The following is a 19,670-nucleotide window of genomic DNA, read 5'->3' as shown; positions in this document are numbered from 1 at the left end:
TCTATACAATTGGGTGTTGAAGTTGTACCTGAGAGCATCTCTACGGCATACTGTAGGTGGATTCTCTGTGAAGAGATAGACCACTGGCTTTAGCTTAATCCTTTGATATTCAGGGAAATCTATCTGGACTTTCTATAAAGTTAAAGTTGATATGAGGAAAGAAAAGACAGTGAAGAATATCTAAGGTGCTTTTGTTTAAGAATCCATGGTTTTTATATCCATATTTGCATCTATTGGGTATCAGTGTTAAAAACTAAAATACTCAAAACCAGGTCCATGTACATAATCATATTTTATTAATAATTTTAAGCATTTATACTGTACATATTTTGTTGATTACATGCATACAGAAATGTGCATAACGTGAGAAAGAGCATATTCCTTAAACACAACTCCTGATGAACTTCTAGTCATGGTCTAGATAAAAGCATTTTTAAGGAACATTAAAAAGCAGCAATTCACCTATTAAACAGTCTGTTCATCTTGGACAGCTACACAAACAGAACAGCTTAAGCATAAGTGTAAGGATGGGGTTCTGTTAGGTTTTCTTCATCATTTCTTCTTAACTGGGATGCCAAACAACTTGCAGATCTTTATCATCATCAGGTCTACTATTTCCTCCTCTTCAGATGGCTGGTGGTGAGAGATTTTGGATAAAGAATTACTTGGTCAGTTTCATTGGACATTACACAAGCTGTTGTGTTAAAATATGAGCAAATTGTAAAGAAGCATCCTGTAATAAGCACATTACTTATTCTTTACGCTAATCTTTGATACCAGTTCCTTTTAATGTGTTTTTCTAAGATCAATATGTTGCATAATACCTTGTAGTGCTTTCGCTTTTGACTGAATGCCTCAAGAACCACTGAGATGAAAAGGTTCAGCACCACAAATGTCATTAAGAAGACGCAAGAGAGAATTAGGAAAGCACCAAGCACTGGGTTTAAATCCAGGACCTACAGATAAGACACAATGACAAATTAAGTAAGGGATTGTTTAATGGATGATCAGAAAGATTTGAACAAATTAAAGAAATTATCACCTACAGTACCTCTTCATAATTGAATATGCCAAGCTGTAAGGCAATAATCGCTAACATGGAATCTTGAACAGTCCTGTATGTGTACAGAATCCAACCAAACAGCAAATTGCACTAAGAGAGAAATAATTTTATTAATTGGTATACTGGTCCTGGTGATGCTGGATTTCCTAGGTGCGAGATGCAGCCACACACACACACACACACACACACACACACACACATATATATATATATATATATATATATATATATATATATATATATATATCTTTGTGATAAAATTCTTGTGTAAAATCAATAGAGTGTTTTATCTTGTTTTTAGGAGGTGGAATGGAGGTATTCTGAATTCAGGAGTCCTGAATACATGAGGCACAAACTTATTAAAGTATGTGAGTCTGTTTTTTGACCCTCACCACAAGGGAGTAGGCCAGGAGCATAATGATTAAGACAACAATGAAGCTGGTGAGGTCATTCCAAGCTCGTTGCAGCGTGCAGATAATCAAGTTTATTTTGGAGTTGAGCCGCATCAGGTGCCACATTTTGACGGTACCCAGCAGAATAAGGAAAGCCAAAATGTACCCGAGGGATGAGTCAGCGGAGGCTGTGTCACAGAAGCTTGGGAAGCTAGTGCAAAAAAACAACGAGGAACTGCTTGAAATGCACTACTTAAAAGTTTAACGTTGAAATTTGTAATGTCCACTCACTGATTTCTGTTTTTTTGAAAATACTGCAGATCTTTATTTCCCTGAATTGTCCTGTTGATGATTGCACCCAGTGCAGCCAAACTTAAAAGAATGATGGAGAGTTCTAAAAGGTTAAACTTGCTTCTAAAGTACTGCAATTTCTGATGCTTGATTTTTTTGATCTGTTGATACAATCATACATTTTAGTCTTTCGTGTGATTTAATTCAATAGTGGACATTTTTGTTTTTACAGATCAGTTAAATAATAAAGGGAACGTACCTGCAAAAACATATAATAAAGAATGAAAAGGAAATAAATGACTTCAGAGGCCACTATATTAATGCCATCTGTGGTCTGATAAAGACGTAGAATATGCAGCTCACTGCTGTACTGGAACGCTCCTAACAAACACACAGAGCATGTAGATATGCTATTTTTAAATAAACTCTCTGTGTTTTAAATATTATAGTAGATTAGTATTCTTACCCAGTGCAGTGGTTTCTAGCATCAGGGTGACAATACAGAAGAGGTTGACATTGGCATTGTATACCGTGAACTCAACAAAAATTGCCCGTGTGTATACGTCCAGCCAAGTTTTGTTAAACAAATACTGTAGCATGCTGTAAGGAGAAAGAGTTCATATAATTTATTTGAAAAAAGTAATTACAGTTTTAATTACAGGTCATAATCACCTGACGAGAAGAAGCCTAAGTCATGGGGGCCAAATATTTAGCTTTATCTAGAACTCTCTGCACTTTGCTGGATCCCTACAAAGTAAGGTTGTAATCTAATTACTAACACTAAAACAATATGTCTCTGTACTAAAATTTAAAACAGGAATGGAAATGCTCTAGTATTGGAATAGGAATGCTGTCTGATGTGCCTGAATATTTTTTTTTTTTGGCATCCCATGGGATACTAGTATTCATGATGCACCTAATCTTAAATAAATTATAACACCTTCTATTTGTAACTGTTTTTATATCCATTTAGAACATACACCAATCAGCCATAACCTTATCATCACCTGCCTAATATTAAATAGGTCCCCCTTTTGCCACCATAACAGTGATGCACCAATGTCCCGGCACCAGAAACCAAAGCACACCACCAGATGTCCCATGGATTCCAAGGCCGAAGGGGCCAGAGCTTCGTTGGTGGCACAACAGAACCCAAAACCTAGGTGGTTCTAATGTTAATTGTTTTAAATTTATAGCTGATCTGTGTATACTTCAAATTGTAAAATCTTCTGTGCTTTTCAACTCTAATTCTCTACCTCATAATGCCACAAATGCTCACGTTGAATATAGTTCAGCATCGTTTCGACTTAGAGCATTAAACTTAAAAGAAAAATTCACCTGCTTGCTTGTTGTGGGTCAAGACCCAGGTCCAGTACAAATCCTCCACCTCTGTAAAAAGCCATCGTGCCCCAGGTTGGGTGCCCCCTGAGTTTGGACTGGGTTTGATATTGCCAGGGGATAAGAAGGGTCTCAGATATATTTACATCTTTTGAATGGTTCCAACTCGGACCGTAGGAGCCCATATCCTCTACAGACCAGGAGTATGGGGCATTACAATTATAAACAGCCTGCTGCATGGCTTTGGATATCTTGCACGAGTCCCTATGCACTCGAACCTGCCTAAGACGGGCACTTCCCACAAGCTTTGAGTTTCCATCTGTGATAAACCCTGAGAATGTAGAAATTAATTGGTCAAAGATTTTATCAGATCATTATGGCCTGAATCAAGCCCAATGTAACAGTGCATGTTTCATATTAGGGTTGATACAAAACCTGGACGTTGTCCAAAGAGATTGCTGATGAGGACATCATTTGCCCAGTTAAACACATCTCCAGGGCTCATGCTGTCAGTGATCCCAGTGCTGAAACTTTGCTGAATGTGCCGAGTGAGATAATAAGCGTTTGGATCACGCTGACCATATGTAGTCAAGAGTAGTACGCACAGAAATGCAAAATAAACTGTGTAGAAAAGAAACATATTTAAAAAGCCTGTTCTTTCTCTTCGTAAATAAATCTAATCTAATTGTCATCTTGACTTACTGATAATCTCCTTGATTAAGGCAACAGCTTTTTGATTTTTTATATAATTTTCCTTCATTTTCTCAATGTCAGCAGGAGGAGGAGGCTGGTAGAACGTGGACATGCTGTCCCTTCTGGAAATGCGTATATCATCAGGATCCTCTGTAGACAAGAGCAAAGTTTTAATATATATTAAAAAAAAGAGAGGATGATTGAGTAGCAAAATACTTTGTTGAAACTTTGCCACTAAAATCACATCGGATTAAATGCAGCAAAAGCAGTTCTAGTGATAGTGGCAATGGGAGATGGACATGAAAGAAAAAATTATTAAACTACATGAATGTGGAAAATTTGTGAACAATATTGCAACAGAGAAACAAACAGCATATTAAATAAGACAGAACAGAAGAAACAAAACGTGTGTAAAGAACCTTTAAACTTAACATAACAAACCTAACTAAAAATTAAACACCTGTGGAATGGGAACCAATGTTAAAATAAAAGTTACAATCCGGAGATCGCTGGTTCGAACCCCGGGTGATGCTGTTTTCCTCTCACAGCCGGAGGCACAGAGAGAGCTGATTGGCCGAGCTCTTTCAGGGGGAAGGGATAAGAGGTACTTGTGCTCCCACATTAACCACGGCTCTACAGCCAATCAGGGGCGTCTGTGAGCTCGCGCACACGGAAGGAGCGGCTAGCGCTTTCCTCCGAGTGTGTTACTTCGCCCCTAACGGTGCGTGAGCGAGCAGTTCGAAAAGATGCGGTCGGCTCGCGTCACGTGGTTCGGAGGAAACACGGGATAGCTTTCGTCCTCCCGACTGAGTGGTGGTAGTAGCCTTAATGTGGGAGCCTCCTAGTGACGGGGGGGAATTGGCCACGACTAGATTGGGGGGAAAAATCGGGGAAAAAAGAATTGGACAGGACTAAATTTATAAAAAAAATTAATAAAAGTTAAATACTTATATGGCACACAGCACCCTCCATGGGACAACCCTGACATTAACTCCCCCCCCCCCAAACCGCCCCCCCCCTGTTTTTTTTTTAAACCAGGAGGAGGTGGAAGCATTGCATTTCTATAGCTATGGCACAAGAGTGACAGAACACACATGACATCGATGAGGTTGAGGTGTGCCACTGGCATGATACTCTCAAAACTGCGAGGATGCCTGCAAGGTGCTCTTGAAGCTATGGCACGAAGCAAGCATGACAACATGGGTTGTCAAATGGTTTTTAAGTTTATACATTTAGTTTGTTTTTGCATCTGTTTGATTACCTTGTGTTTTTTTGTTTTTTACTGTGCTTCACCCGCTTCCTTTCATGACACATAATTTTATATCATTTTATGACACAACATAATTTTACCAATTTTACCCCAATTCTAACATAATTCATTACCAACTTAATACCAATAATGTTATAACATACATCATATTGCTACAAAGTCTTGCTAGAGAAGGTCTGCAGGTACCTGAGTAGGTAAGTGTCATGTCCTTCAACAGCTGGAACATATTCTCATCTTGATTTTCCACATTTTTTACCACTAAAGCAAAGAAGACTGCCAATCCAAGTACCTGTCATATGTAAATTACAATATAAATAATAAAACAAATTTATTCAAAAAGTAATTTTATATTTGTTAAAAAAAGAAAAAAAAGTAACTCCTACTTTTATAGGCTGGGTGACGAACAAACTCTGAAAGAACGACACTGAGATAGAAATAAGCCAGCTGATGGAGCGTTCTTTTCCGTATGTCAGCCCATACATCATGGTGAAGTATGCTGACACGCCACTAGTGGCTGCAATGAGAATCCAACCCACAATCACAAACCACCAGGGTAAGCCTTTCTGATACCACTTTTTCTTTTGCTCTTTTTCAGGGCTGGCGATTTGGGCCTCGTTGTTCATAGACTGAGAATAGGAATAGGGCTCTAGCAACAGTTTCATATTTTGAAGCTGAAGCACAGCCTGAATATAGCCTTCTGACTTAGGGAATTGAGATGGATCCAGCAGCCTCAGCTCTTTTTCAAAATTCCATAGCTGATTGTATAGATAGTGCAGATAAAGTTTGTATAAATTCTCATTTTCTGTATCTTTTACAAAAGATTTGCTGGGTTTGAAATTCTGCCGCCGAATGATGTCTTCCAGTACCAACAATAAAGTGTTGATGTCCGTTGTTTCAGATTCCTCTGCTGCACTTGGAATGGGACACTTCACTGCTTTAGCCAGGGCACGAACTATTTTCTTTAATTCCTAAGAAACAATTATTTTAAATAAACTGTGTTAAGGCACATTTATTAGATTTTAAGCACTAATATTAATAAACAGCTAAGACCATCATTTGAAGACTTACTTTGACAACAATTTCAACGGTAATGTCTGTCTGAATGCGCCATCTTTCTGCAAGTTTTTTCTCCTCCTTAGAAGATCCAGATTTGGACTCTTGAATTATTGTTACTTCTTTCTTTTTACGAGGCCGGGTGCTTCTGAATATGGTTACAATCAAGAGATTGACGGGGAACATAATAATGGAACTCTGGATCCCGATCATCACTTGTTGCAAGTTGAATGTGATAGTCCCTTCAGTTAAAAAAACAGATGCTTTAGAATACAGTATATTGAATCCTTACACAAAGTGGTTCAATATTGCTTTTAGTTTTTTACTTTTTAAAAAAGTTAATAACATTACATATCAGTACCTAATTCCATGTCTTGCTCAGAGGGGTTTTTGGGAATCCCCCAGAACATGATGCTGGTTAACATGGTGCAGAGCAGCAGGGAGAAACAGCAAGAGAGTCGCTGGACTCGAGTGAAATTACTGCTCGCAGGTCGGTTTACAACAGAGTACCAGATGTGGCCATCACACAAGTCTTTCACTGTCTTCGTGAAAAATAGATTGCTGGTGTGGTAAAAAAAGAAACAGCAAGATATTTATTCATCTTTATGACCTGGTTTATACTGGTTATGATGAACTCAGACGCTATCCTGGAAACAGTGGATCCAAGCAAGAAAAAGCTATTTTAAAATTTAGACTAAATAATTAATGTGCAGTTATTTGAAACCAGAGGAACCATACACTGAACCTAGACAACCAGATCAAACTGTTGAGAAATCCAGAGTTAGACAGCAATGCTACCCACTGCACCACTTGGCTATGGCTTGGTACTGTACTGTAGGTGTTCATGTTGGAAATGTTATTTAAAGAAAATTATGCTACTCACTGGAAACCTTTTAAGTCTGTCTCAGATGCTACTGTAAACACCTTGTCCAGAGTGCAATCCCCGTTATCAATGGCCAGCCATGAGTTGCACAAGAAATGCCACATCTCTCCAGTCTCCAGGTCTTGTACCATCACCTTATTGACATACCTGATGAACAAAAACTGTAGCTCACCATCTGCACGTAATGGAATGCAATTTGTATTTTTTTAGACAATTTTTGCTCTGATTAGACAGAAGGTGTTTTGTATAACAGCAGCTCTGACAGCAGAATTTCAAATCACATATTTATTAATGTACTCCTAGTGATGATTGTATTGTAACAGCTCATTCACAGTGACTTGTGGGCGGTACACATAATCTAAATGCATGCTTGATTAATAGTAAACTGATTATGACATGTTAATATTTAAGAAAGAAAATTGTATAATCTTTCATATGTTTACTTTACATTTATGTAAGGAGTCTCAGTTCTTTTATAACAGAACATTTCTACATAATTCATGCAGTGTACACATTTTTACAGAATGCTCAAGACAAATCCATCCACTTTACCAATCAGGATGCTCCCCAGAGTTGTCATGCCACAGCCTGATGCTCTGCAGATCTCCAAGAGAGAAAGGAGTAGTGAGCAAAAATATGTCCACTGCTCCTCTAGTGAACACAGGTTTTTCTGGATCAGTCATATGATGAGGCTTACTCTCCCAAACAGTGCCTGTTAGTGTCAGCGTAACCTGGCGGTGCATAAAAACAACGCAAATATTATGTACATTTATAACAAAATGACACCAGTGCTACTGTACATTAACACAGAAATGGGAATACTGACATTAGATGTTGTGGCAGCTCCATGGCGATGCCCCGTAGTAACAGCCACCAAGTAACGATATTCAGCCAATGGGTCATTATCCTCCAACACAGTGATTCTCACCTTGAAAATTATGTCAGGACAATTAAAAAAATTATAATTACAGGTTATGTTCATATGTAAGACAATACTTTATTAACTGCTATACCTTTATTTTGTCCTGCAGGTCTTTCTTGCGAGCCCATATCATTGTTATAATGTAGACCAGGAATAAAGCACCAACAAAACACACGACCACAGGGTTGTTGCTGAACGTGGAAAAAAGCTCAGCAGTACGAGACACATCAACTGTGTTGGGCATGACAAAGAACGAGCTCCCAAACGATGTCAAGTGAGTGCACAGGCACTGGGTGACCAGAGATGTGGTGAGAGGGCCAACCTAAAAATTTTAATGACGTTACTCATGAGCACAAAATACTGCTAAAAGCTAAATGAAGAGCTTGGTTTGCCAAAGAATTTTACAGAACTTATTAATTTCCATCGAGCAAGGATGGCTGGAATAAATGTGATAGCAAAGCTACACAGATTATTTAGTGGTAACAAATATCGTTAAGGATTTTTGTGAAAATGATACACCACTCATGGGAAAAGCACACAGAATGGTGTAAAGATGTGAGTAGCCAGGCCACGGCTAATTTCTTAATTAAATAAACAGGGTGACATCCCATTGATCTCCAATTGGAGCTAACATTGTTTTACACCTTTATACAACCAGAAGGTATGTACGAAATACTGTTGCAAGTGTAACATGTGTGTGTGTTTGTGAGTGTGTTGTAAAAGTTTGCTCTAAATCCTTCTCAACAGTTAAATTGCTGAGTTTTTGATTTATGTTATATTTAGATTAGGTGTGATGACAAATGCACAATTGTTACATCATAAAACAAACTTGTGTTAAATTGTCAATGTAACTCACCCTACAGCCATGTTCACTCCATCTGTTATTAGACTCATTCCAGTACTTGCAGTTAGCAGCAATCGATGTAATGAACACTGTTACATTTGTGGAGTTTACACCTGCTGGGACTATAGGCCTCACTAGAAGATAATAAATCCCCACTTCTAATGCCACATCTTTGGGGGTCAAAACCCAGGTATACTCGTCTACTGTGGAGAAAAAAAAGATCTAAATCCCATTCATGACTGTTATGATTTATTATGCTAGAACAATGGTAGAACAGTCACCTTGTGAGTCTTCTGGTTGAGGGAATTGGATCTTGGCAACATACTTGGTGTCATTTGGATAGTACTGAAAGCCCAGATGTAACATTAAAGGTGTCTCATTTGAAGGCTCCAGTTTCAGCACCAGAGAGGTGTTTGGAGCAGTCACATTGATGGCCATAGTGCTGTAACTTGTCAGGTTCAGAAATGTTTGGTTTTTATCCACAACACCTAGTCTTGGTAAGAGAATCTTAAAACAGGAAGACACATTTATACACATTACATTTTTACCTTCAGTACATGTTTTATCATGGTCAAGGTGGCAGTGGATCTAAAGCAACTTCTATATTTAGTTCTCATGGTACATGGACATCAGATCAAGCGGTGTGCGTGTCTAGCACTGCCAGACATTAAAGGAACAACACATTAACTAACCTGTGCGTTGATTTGATGCATATAGCTATGTGAGCTCTGCATTGCCTGAGGTGACTTGGTGGATGGGTGAGTGGTGTGAGGAAGTGGAAGCGTAGCAGGCGGATGGGGAGCTGTGCTAGGCTGAAGTACACCCTAGTTGGTTGGCTATTATCTTTAACATCTACAACAGACTACTCAGGGTGGTTCTAGGAATTGCTGTTTTTTTTTTTTTTTTTTTAAGAAGACATGGATTAGCAAGAGTTGCCATTCAGATAAATGCCGGAGATTTTAGGAATTTCAATTTCAAGTCAGTGTTCCCTAAATTCTATCAATGACCATCACTATACATTGTAATCAGAAGCCATGATTCAAATAAAATTTTATTGAATCAAATAAATTTAAATGATTAACAGCAGAACTGTGCTTGTTGCTGAGGACCCATGACACCTACAGTAGGGAATCCTTTCAGGAGAGGGGTGGCACACCTACTACACAACAACATCACCTGCCTGTCTCAGTGATTCCTCTGTTTCAGATGTTCTTCTATGCTTGGAGCAAGATGCCCAACAATGTGGTGGCAAGAAAGACCACCACTCCACCAATTACCAGGTACTCTTTTTTTAATGCAGCTAATATGAGGCAAACTCTAAGCTAAACTCTTGAGTCTAGGCAGAATCAACTCAGAGAAGATTTCTGAACCAGACAATATTTCTGGCAGTACTTCGAGAATGTGAAGACAAACTAGCGGATGTTCTCACTGAGATCTTCAACAACTTCCTAAACAGCAGAAGTGGTTAAAGTACACAAATCCTGTACTAGTATAAAAGTAGGAATTCCTAGGGAGCAAGTATTACTTAAATAAAAGTAGAAGTCCTTCATTTACATGTGCACTTGAGTAAAGGGTCAAAAGATCTGACCTTTAGATTTACTTTACATTTGCTTTAAGTATTAAATAATAAAAGACTTGCAATGGCCTTTTTAAAAAATGCTTTGCTAAACATGATGTTTTCATCTATGTCTGCAACCAGCTCTGATTTTAAGCGTCTTTTTCAAACTTACAGTTGTACATAAAAGTTGGCAGATGTTTCCATTTTTGGATCTCAAGACCCTGGAGCAGACAGTAAAGACTGCTGAGAAGTAGAATGCAAAGTATTCTAGGAGAAATTTATAGTCACCGTTCCACCATTAAATCTTACCATGTTTTAGCACATTGGAGGGAACCAACCAAACTGGAGGATGGACTGAGGCTATGAGTTTAATGTTAAAGACAGAAAACTAGCACAGACATGAAATACACAATGCATCTTGGGCTGTGGAAATTTATACCTCAATTTCCTCATCAAGATTTTCCACTGGGATAACAGAACCATCATCTCTGGAAAGAGAGAGACTCCCGACTGTTCCACTAATGTCCTCTTCTTTGTTCCAAGCGTAAGGGTTTATCCCAAAGCTCATCATCTGTGATCATGTAGAGGACATAAGTCATAAAAAATTATTAAACATTCAGTAGGTTTTGCATTAAAAAAGGGAAGTTAAAAAGCAAATTTGAACTTGACCCCGAATGTCATGTAATTTTTAAATGTCACTGAGTGTTGTTTTTTTTTTTTTAAAGGTGTTTGCTGATTTTTTACGCATAGAGAAATAGCTTTATATAACCACAGAATAGCGAATAAAAGGGAACTTACACGCAAATTCACTGGCTCATCTGATGGAACCAGATAAGAAACTGAAGATGGAAGTGTGAAGGCGGCTGAAATGTTCTCAGTAATGATTAGGCCAAAGAGATAATCTGGTGTCACCCTAGAAGAGGAAAAAGGCAAACAAAACACTGTGATGAGTACAGTGTAAATCACAATAACATCAGAAAAACACCTACAGTAATGTTTATTAATTTTTCAGATTTAATATTTTTTGGTTTTGCCTTTGGCATGACTGTGTAAATGGCAACTATGCAATACATTTATGTAAACTTTGGTTTCCAGTTATAACCCTGTCTCCCTCCCTGATCCAGGAATTGGTTTGTTACCCATTTGTGTTCTCTTGACTCTCATTGTCTTTCTATATCCTGCAGTTATTATTATTGTTTGACTTTGCTCTTTATTATAATAAGGGGAGCAATGAAACTAGAGCCTATACTGTGAACATGAGGTGGGAATACACCCTAAATTGAAGACCAGTTCATTTCAGAGCACCTTCCACAGTTTTAATATTACCCTTAACACCCTCATACCTGTTCACATAGAGATTAATCAGTGGAGAGCTGAGTAATATCGGCTCCGTGTTTATAGACTTTTTAGCAAGCAGGGCGCTCTGTACTTGGTCCATTATCCTGAGTAATTTTTCAGATGTCTGAAAACAAAGAAACATCATTCTCAATCTTGTCACTCTTGGTTTGTCAGTTTTTTGTTTAGGTGGGTAGTTTGCTTTTGGTACCTGTTGGTCATTGACAGCAGAATGTTTGAGAAGAATACTGGATGATAAAACAATAGGCAAAGCTGCGCTGGACGTTTCATTGCTGTTCCCATTGGATGAAGAAATTAGGTCCTTACTAATGTCATCAAGAACAGAGCATACTGCTGCCTGTGGATGAAAAAAGAAAACAGGTCAGAAATGTTAAGCACAACTGTGTAATTACATAATTAACACTAAAACAAGTACCGTAATGTTAGGCGTCAGTAGATTTTCATGTGTGACAAGACTTAGGACTGAGGAAGCTAAGACTGTTATCTCATCGGGAAGATAGTCTGTATTTTCTTGGGTCACTGCATCAAGCAATGATGTAGACATGCTTTCTACCAGCTTAGGAAAAAAAATGATGGAAGTGAGCTAAAGTTGACAACAGAATGTAGAAATGGTTCTTAATTAATTGAAATGTGTAAATGTGGAATATCTTACTACCTCTTTTTTATCGTCTTCACTTAAATTGCTGTTCAAGTTATCAGAAACGGCCTCAAACAACTGCGCCAACGTGGAGGCTGAAATCACTCCTGCTTTCTGCAGCGATACAACTTGTGACAAAGCCTCCTGTACAGCTCCAGCAGACAAACTGGTGCTGTCTGTGACCTAGAATAATAACCTACAAATTAAACTTTAATAGCATTGCATATTTTTCAACATTTCTTATTGTGCCAAATAGATTTTTAGAAATGGTTAAAGAGCAACAGTTGCTACAAAACCAGCATCATATTAGTAGGAAAAAACTGACTGACCCGAACATCGACTGTAGTGCTGACTGTCTGACGAGCATTATTCTTAACAGTAACTATTAGCCCAAAGTGACCCCGAGGAAGATAAAGGTCAGGTATGCCGGATATCTGATTGCCCTGATAGACGTATTGACCTGCAGGAAAAAAGCATTAAATGACATGCCTTTCTTATAAGAATTACAACTCGTCTTTAACTTGTAATATCAATAGGATCTATGCTCTCACCTTCGGAGGTTTTGAGGTAGACTGTGCAAGGCTCAGAACAAAAAGTCGGGCTTATGGTGCAGCTGATTCTAAATGGAGTAAAGATATCCCCAGTGGAAGGGGAAATTGAACAGACGGGTGTGGGTAGATCTGGGTTAGTGTTTTGAAATTGAAAAAATTTGCAATCATAGCCAATATCATTATTTTTATATCCTGCAAGAAAGGAAGAATAAATAGTTGATTATAGCAATTAGCAAAAAATTAACAAACAAAATATAACTTTGTATAACATTGATACCTTTTGCTACAATAGTGAAGCCATGATTAAGATTTTCCAGTGTTTGACTTGGAACATTATAAAGGGAACCAGTTCCAACTTTGTCACTCAACTGCATGGGTCTTTTATTGTGTTTACACGAAACCTGAACCTTTTAGAAACAGAAAAAAGATACATACAACAGTCTCTCTCTATAGCCACCCTATTATATGAATGTCAGGAATAATTTTAATGTGAAAATAATTTATGATTTTTTCAAATATTAATTTTACTTACTGGACCATTTGGCTTTATGTAAAACCACTCAACATTTGTTAAATCATCCGGGGATGATTTTAGAGAAATATCTGTATCGACATTTATTGAATCACAATTTGTCAAACAGCTAAAAAAAGGAAATAAAAATTATAATATTGCACGGAAAATTATAAATATTTTTATTGCAATTATTATAAGTAAAAGAAAAGAAAAGAAAAGAAAAGCAATAGTTTATACATCTTCAAATATACAGGTACTACTACTTCAGCATGGGAAATGAAAAATAAGTGAGAGGAGGAAATAAATAAATAGACAGTACAGTGCATCATGAAAGTGAAAAAGAAAATGGATAAATAGAGGGTAGGTTAAATAATAGGCCAATGTCTTACTCGATGTCAACATTAACTTTATTGCTCTTCTGTAGATCACTACATGTGCATTTATCGTTTTTATCGTTCCTAATGAACCTTCTTAACTGTGAACATGAAAAGTTAAAGAGTTAGGAAATGTATAAAAAAAAATTTGTATTTTGATACAGGTACAATATATATAATAAATATATATAATAAATAACAATATATAAATAGATTATTTGGTTAATTGTCTACCTGGGAAGAACTTTTGGTTCCATTACTTGCTGATAACTGGGGTCCTGCATAAAACAAGACAAATATAAATCTGCTCAACAGAAAATATTTTAAATATACTGTAAATTGATGAAAAAAAAACATTTCTATAAACAAGTACTAATCATTGGTGTATATACTGTACGGATGAAACAAAACACTGCAAAGCATATGTCAGGGTGAAAGAATATACTATACAAAAAGCTAAGTATAGCATAGGTGTATTCACTGTACTTAAGTTCATATTTCATGTATCTGTATTTGAGTAAGTTTATTAGAGGTATAATTTCACTTTTATTTTACTCCATCTTTTTTTACTTCACAACATTTCTGCATGACTTTGCATTACATAACCACAGGGGTGTGTAGTATTTAAAGCTGATGCGTAATTGCATTATTTAACAATGTAGCAGGCATTTGAAATCAGAAGCACAGAGAGAGACAAGTAGACTTTTACTATGGCAAAGGCTATTTTGAGCTTGTGATACAAGCTTGGTACTTTTACTAAGTAAAGATGCAAATGAAGGACTACTTTTACCTAAGTAATATATTACTTAGAATATACTCATGTACAGTAATCCACTGTTTTTAGATATGGTAAATATCTTTTGAAAAAGGATCCAAAAAATATGAAGGACATAAGCTGCCAAAGAAAGGTAAAACATACAGTATAACAAGTCCAATTTTATGCATGCTTTAGTACAGGATAAGTAGGTACTAGGCCTCTTACCATCTTTGCAGTGGTATTTTATAGACAGGTAACTTCCCAGTTGTGGGCAAGGCTCTCCGAAGGCTGATGTGTCTGCAGGAACCTTGCAAACTTGCAGGCCATGGCATAAATCTGTGAATAAAACAGACTTTACAGTACGATCGTGTTAATGAAATTTGATTATTGCATCAGTCCAAGTCACACAACAGGCTTTCAGTGCTTGATATGACAGAGGACTATATCCACAATGCCCACTCAATTAAAAGACAATGAATCATTGATCACTACTTGTGCAAACAAAGACATTGATGGTCATCACAGGTAAATATTTGACTTTTTAAATGCTTTTAGTTCATCCATGCTTTCAAAATTAGCTGGAATGTTGTGTCCTATAATCAATGTTAAGGCAGTAAATGTATTTTTGTGTCACTTTTTTAGGTGTAAGACATGACAATGACAAATTCTTTACATGTACACAGCTGTGTTTGTGCAATACATGACTAAATATGCACAAACTTCAAAACAATTCAACAACTTTTACCTGTCTGGCTGATCATGATTCAATAACCATAAAACTACTGCACTCTTTAATTGTACTATACTTACTCCTTACCACTGTACATAATTTTGTAATGTTGTCTATGAAATATTGTATATTTCACCATAAGTATTTTGTTTATATTGTACAATAAGACATGCATATATGCACTGTGCATATATACATGTATTTCACCACTGTACAAAGGGTGCATTTGGCATTCTGAATAGGATGTATATGGCAAACATATGTACATACCAACAATAATGCATAAGTTTTGTGCATATTTACACATCTTTCACTAATCCACAATTATTGTTGGTACATACATATATTTGCCACATATATCTTATTCACAATGCCATACCCCTGTTCATAATCCCCTAATAGCTTTAGATCTGCATTTGTTATTGAATATAAATAGACCTTGTATGTATGTCTGGTTAAATGCAAACAGCATCTCATTGGATTTGCACCTGTTCAGTTCAATACAATTCAGTTTTATTTACATAGTGCTTTTAAACAATCCTCACAATGACAATGTCATATCATTATATATATATATATATATATATATATATATATATATATATATATATATATATATATAAATAATGGTCATTATAATTTATAAAATCAAACTCATTATAATTGTCCCTGATGAGCAAGTCGGGGTGACGGTGGCAAGAGAAAACTCCCTGAGATGACAACAGGAAGAAACAAGAATCAACAGGAAACCAATGCTTATTTTGGATGATATCAGATACATAGCAAGGACTAAATTCTTGGTTAGTATCTTTACTGTGGAAGCAAGAAGTTTAGTTTAACAGGAAAGGTGTTTAAATTAATATGAAGTACACTTTTGTTATTGGGGGCTCAGGTACAAAACTGTTAGTAGGATATTCATATATATACTCATTTACATTTCCAACTAAAATATAATGTACAGACTAAGGTAACACCTGAATAGGAAAAACTACAGTTTGGAACACTTTTTCCTGAAAGTGTATTCTAATCTGTGGACTTGGAAATGGTTAAAGAGGACATACCTGATACTGCAATAACCACATCAACCCAGCTGCACCTGTCCTGAACTGGTTTAGGAAAAAGAGAACTATTGGCTCTGCAGTAGTGCATCGTGTTCCTTCCGTAAAAGCTCTCATCAATCTCTATGACCTGACCAGAGTCACATTTCAGTGTCACGGAGTGGTTGTCCAAACAGGCTAGTCTCTGTCCCGACTCTGAAACAGTGCATGAAATGCAAATACACTCCACAACTGCACAAACATACAGTACATAATATAATATATACCATTTTCCCCTATATATATTTTAATCTACATAGAGTGGATTGGTTAATTTGGTCAGACATCTACAGATACACGACAGGTATCTAAATAAAGTAAAAATACAATTAGACTTCCATAATGTAGTGATGTAATCAAATAACTAACCAAACTCGCAGATAAAGAAAAACTCCTGACTGCAGTTATTGGTTGCTCCCCAGTGAAAATCTGTTTCTTTGGAGATGTAGCCACAGCCAGCACCAGGCATGTCTGAGCCGAGATAATTGGAGTAGCTCACTTCAGATCCATCCAGCCAGAACAATGGATCTATAAATACAGCGTTTTTTCCCCACAATATCAATTATGTATTATATCAGTCCTGTATACAGTCATACTATAATTATTTTTTTTTAAAGTACTTTGAACAAAATTCTTCTATTTAACATTTTATTCTTGGAAAATTAATGTTTTTTCTTGAGGTGTTCATTTTAGCTCATTAACTTTTCGCATTGTTGTAAATGCAACTCTTTGTCCAAAGTTGATTTACTTTTGTGCTAGCGCACTACATCCTGCTACAGCATCCTTAAATAATAAAAAGGATAAATAAAGTTCCATCACGAGAAGTATAAGAGCATGTTTTTAATTCAGGCTCAATTATCGTTTCTTTGTGATATTGACATACATGGTCACTTTGAACATACAACTGAAAGCAAATTATTATTATTATTTTTTTATTAGAATATCCTTAATACCATCATGTGATTAGCTAGGACCCCCAATCCAACCAATATTTTTACCTGAAATATTCTAATTGGGGGCTGTGTATATAAATTATGCGATTAGCTAGCACCTCATGCTAGTTAACCACATGTTAGCGTTATTGTTAATTCTATGTTAAACTTTTAACACTGTTGCATTTTTAACAAAAAACAAAATGCAACATCCAGCAAAGAAACTGTTGAAAATATTATTTGAGAAGATATTATTTCCAAGACTTTGCATGTTCTCCCTGTGCTTGGTAAATTCCCTGCAGTTTTCAGTTTCCTCCGATAGTGCAAAGACTTGGGTGTGTGAATGTTTTTGCTTGCACCCTGCTTTAAGCTCTACATTCCCTAAGCTACTGGCCTGTTACGGCTGTACACAAGATGAGCAATATAGGTAAAGGGTGGATATTGTTGCCTGATATGGGTAAAAATGTTTTTGGATGGTTTGATATTTCTTAGAATTTCTCAGAATGTTCAATAAAAACTATTTTAAAATAGCACCAGAATCATAAAATCACATGTAGAATCAAGCTATTTACTCTAATTCATGACTTATAATTAGTATTTTGTTTCCATAATTAGGTCAATTCTGAATCCCTCCTTTGTCAAAAGTTCAATAAATCACGGGTTCTCGTGTGTTTTTTTTTTATAACGTTTTTAATTGTTAAATAAATTTAATTGATTCCTGTATTCAAATATTTGGGCCATTATTTTAATGGAGTCATATAATTATTTTTTAATTTCAAAACTTTCCATTGGGAGAAGTTAAGAATTTATATTTACTGTATAAGCCAACATGCTTTTGAGTTAATGAGGTTTAAAATAAAAAGTATGTCAACTAGACAGTCATATAGCCTACTGTAGGCTAATAATAGATAGATAATAGATCCCAATAACGCCCACACAACTTGTAATTAGTAATCGGTGATCCATACCGGATTGTCCGATTCTGATTTCTGGGGTCGGGAAATGGAGATCTCCCTCAAAAACCCTGATTGGAACATCCTTATTAATAATCTTTTTTTTTGGCTGTTCAGACCCAGAATTATATTTTAGAAGGGTATTTTAAAAAAATACATAGCCTATAATATTTATGTGCATAATTATGCTATAAGCTTATGTATGAACACAAATTGCACAAAATGTACCATACCTAGTTAAGAATTACTCATGGACATTATATTACTCTTGCATTTTTAGTAATCCCTACTGGTTTGCATTTTCTCTCATAGGTGCTGCCTTTTGTATAATAACCACATTTGAATTAGACGGATAATACAGATATGTTTTATCATTTAAATAATTTTGTTCTGAGAAGAACATTTACATGAATTTATGTTGCATAATGCAGTATGACAGTGAAAATATGAAGTAAAGACTTATATTATCAGGAAACTAAAAAGCATAAATTTGGTACAAAATGCACTACATTTCATAATAAATTAGGACTTTTTCTATCTAAAATGATGAACTCCACATCATACCCTTAGAGCTGAGGCTGAAGGATGTAGATGCTAACCCAATCCACCAGTTTTTCTCCGGCTGCAGATGTTTCTGTAGAAACTGTTGTGTTTCTTCATTGTGGATAAAGGTGAGATGTCCACCATTGTGCTCACATCTTGCCTGAGCATTTACAAAGCTCATTTGCAGGGTCATAAACTCGTAACAGGAGCCATTATAGGCCTTTTGGTTCTCTGGGCATGACAACATCTCTGTGTACTCATCACCACAGACTGTGGTGATGCTAACGACAAATACAAGAAGTAAAGCAGACAGAGGCTGTCTCTCCATCTTCACCTCATCATCTGGACACTGAAGTTGCCAGTGTTTTTTTTGTCATTTTATAAGGCAGTGGTGACGTCACCACGAAAGTTTGTCTAAGCCTAGTTAATTGTTATTTCATCATCAACAAAGGACTTTATGTCTAATGGAAGAACATTGTGTTCCTGAATTGTTTGTGTACAAGGCAGTGATAATACAGACAATAAGTGATAAGTAAAAGCGCGCTTAGTCACAGATGAACAACAATAAATGGGTATATACTGCTGCTGAAGATGATGATGATCATTGATTTATTATTATTATTTATTCATTTATTTATTTTTTACAAAATATACTTTACTTGGAAATTCTAATTGAGGTCTATGTACAATATATAAATTGCACATTTATTTTAGATTTGTTTTCTTAAATGCTTATTTATTTATTTTTATTTAATTACATTGAAAAAATATGGGATATGTTTAATATTGTACATTAATTAATATTAATATTGTATATTATTTTTATGAGCATGCCAATTTATCACAATTATTTAATCAATCATTGCCTCATTTTGCCTTTTATATACAGCCCTGGTGTCTCTGTGCTAAGTGCTACCTG

At 36.2% G+C, this 19,670-nt stretch overlaps 1 protein-coding gene across 1 annotated transcript; it reads right to left on the bottom strand.

The window, feature by feature from the left end:
- Window positions 1-334: 334 nt before the first annotated feature.
- On the bottom strand, window positions 335-19,079 carry LOC128542734 (polycystic kidney disease protein 1-like 2). The gene is made up of 36 exons (XM_053512706.1): window positions 18,773-19,079; window positions 16,693-16,851; window positions 16,288-16,479; window positions 14,722-14,832; window positions 13,974-14,017; window positions 13,755-13,840; window positions 13,384-13,492; window positions 13,129-13,258; window positions 12,852-13,043; window positions 12,630-12,760; window positions 12,319-12,483; window positions 12,079-12,219; window positions 11,854-12,000; window positions 11,651-11,769; window positions 11,106-11,220; window positions 10,747-10,878; window positions 9,031-9,256; window positions 8,762-8,952; window positions 7,997-8,227; window positions 7,810-7,911; window positions 7,536-7,714; window positions 6,984-7,130; window positions 6,462-6,661; window positions 6,116-6,342; window positions 5,431-6,015; window positions 5,234-5,336; window positions 3,787-3,927; window positions 3,520-3,705; window positions 3,085-3,415; window positions 2,213-2,346; window positions 2,006-2,127; window positions 1,747-1,907; window positions 1,456-1,666; window positions 1,052-1,153; window positions 825-956; window positions 335-633 (listed from the first exon to the last, which is right to left on the bottom strand). The coding sequence occupies exons 1-36, from the start codon at window positions 19,077-19,079 to the stop codon at window positions 553-555; spliced, it is 6,072 nt and encodes a 2,023-aa protein (XP_053368681.1). The 3' UTR covers window positions 335-552.
- Between the last annotated feature and the right edge of the window lie 591 nt (window positions 19,080-19,670).

Source organism: Clarias gariepinus, chromosome 15 (genome assembly GCF_024256425.1).
Source record: "Clarias gariepinus isolate MV-2021 ecotype Netherlands chromosome 15, CGAR_prim_01v2, whole genome shotgun sequence".
NCBI lineage: Eukaryota > Metazoa > Chordata > Actinopteri > Siluriformes > Clariidae > Clarias > Clarias gariepinus.
This window is presented reverse-complemented; position numbering and strand designations above follow the sequence as displayed.

Bases quoted from the DNA above. Each gene is read 5' to 3' on its own strand.
- LOC128542734 (XM_053512706.1), bottom strand. From the start codon at position 19,079: ATGGAGAGACAGCCTCTGTCTGCTTTACTTCTTGTATTTGTCGTTAGC. The intron at 12,484-12,629 runs GTCAGTCAGTTT...TTATTATTCTAG, and splicing joins GCACTACAGTCGATGTTCGG to GTCACAGACAGCACCAGTTT. The intron at 1,667-1,746 runs GTGAGTGGACAT...TTTTTGCACTAG, and splicing joins TTTCAAAAAAACAGAAATCA to CTTCCCAAGCTTCTGTGACA.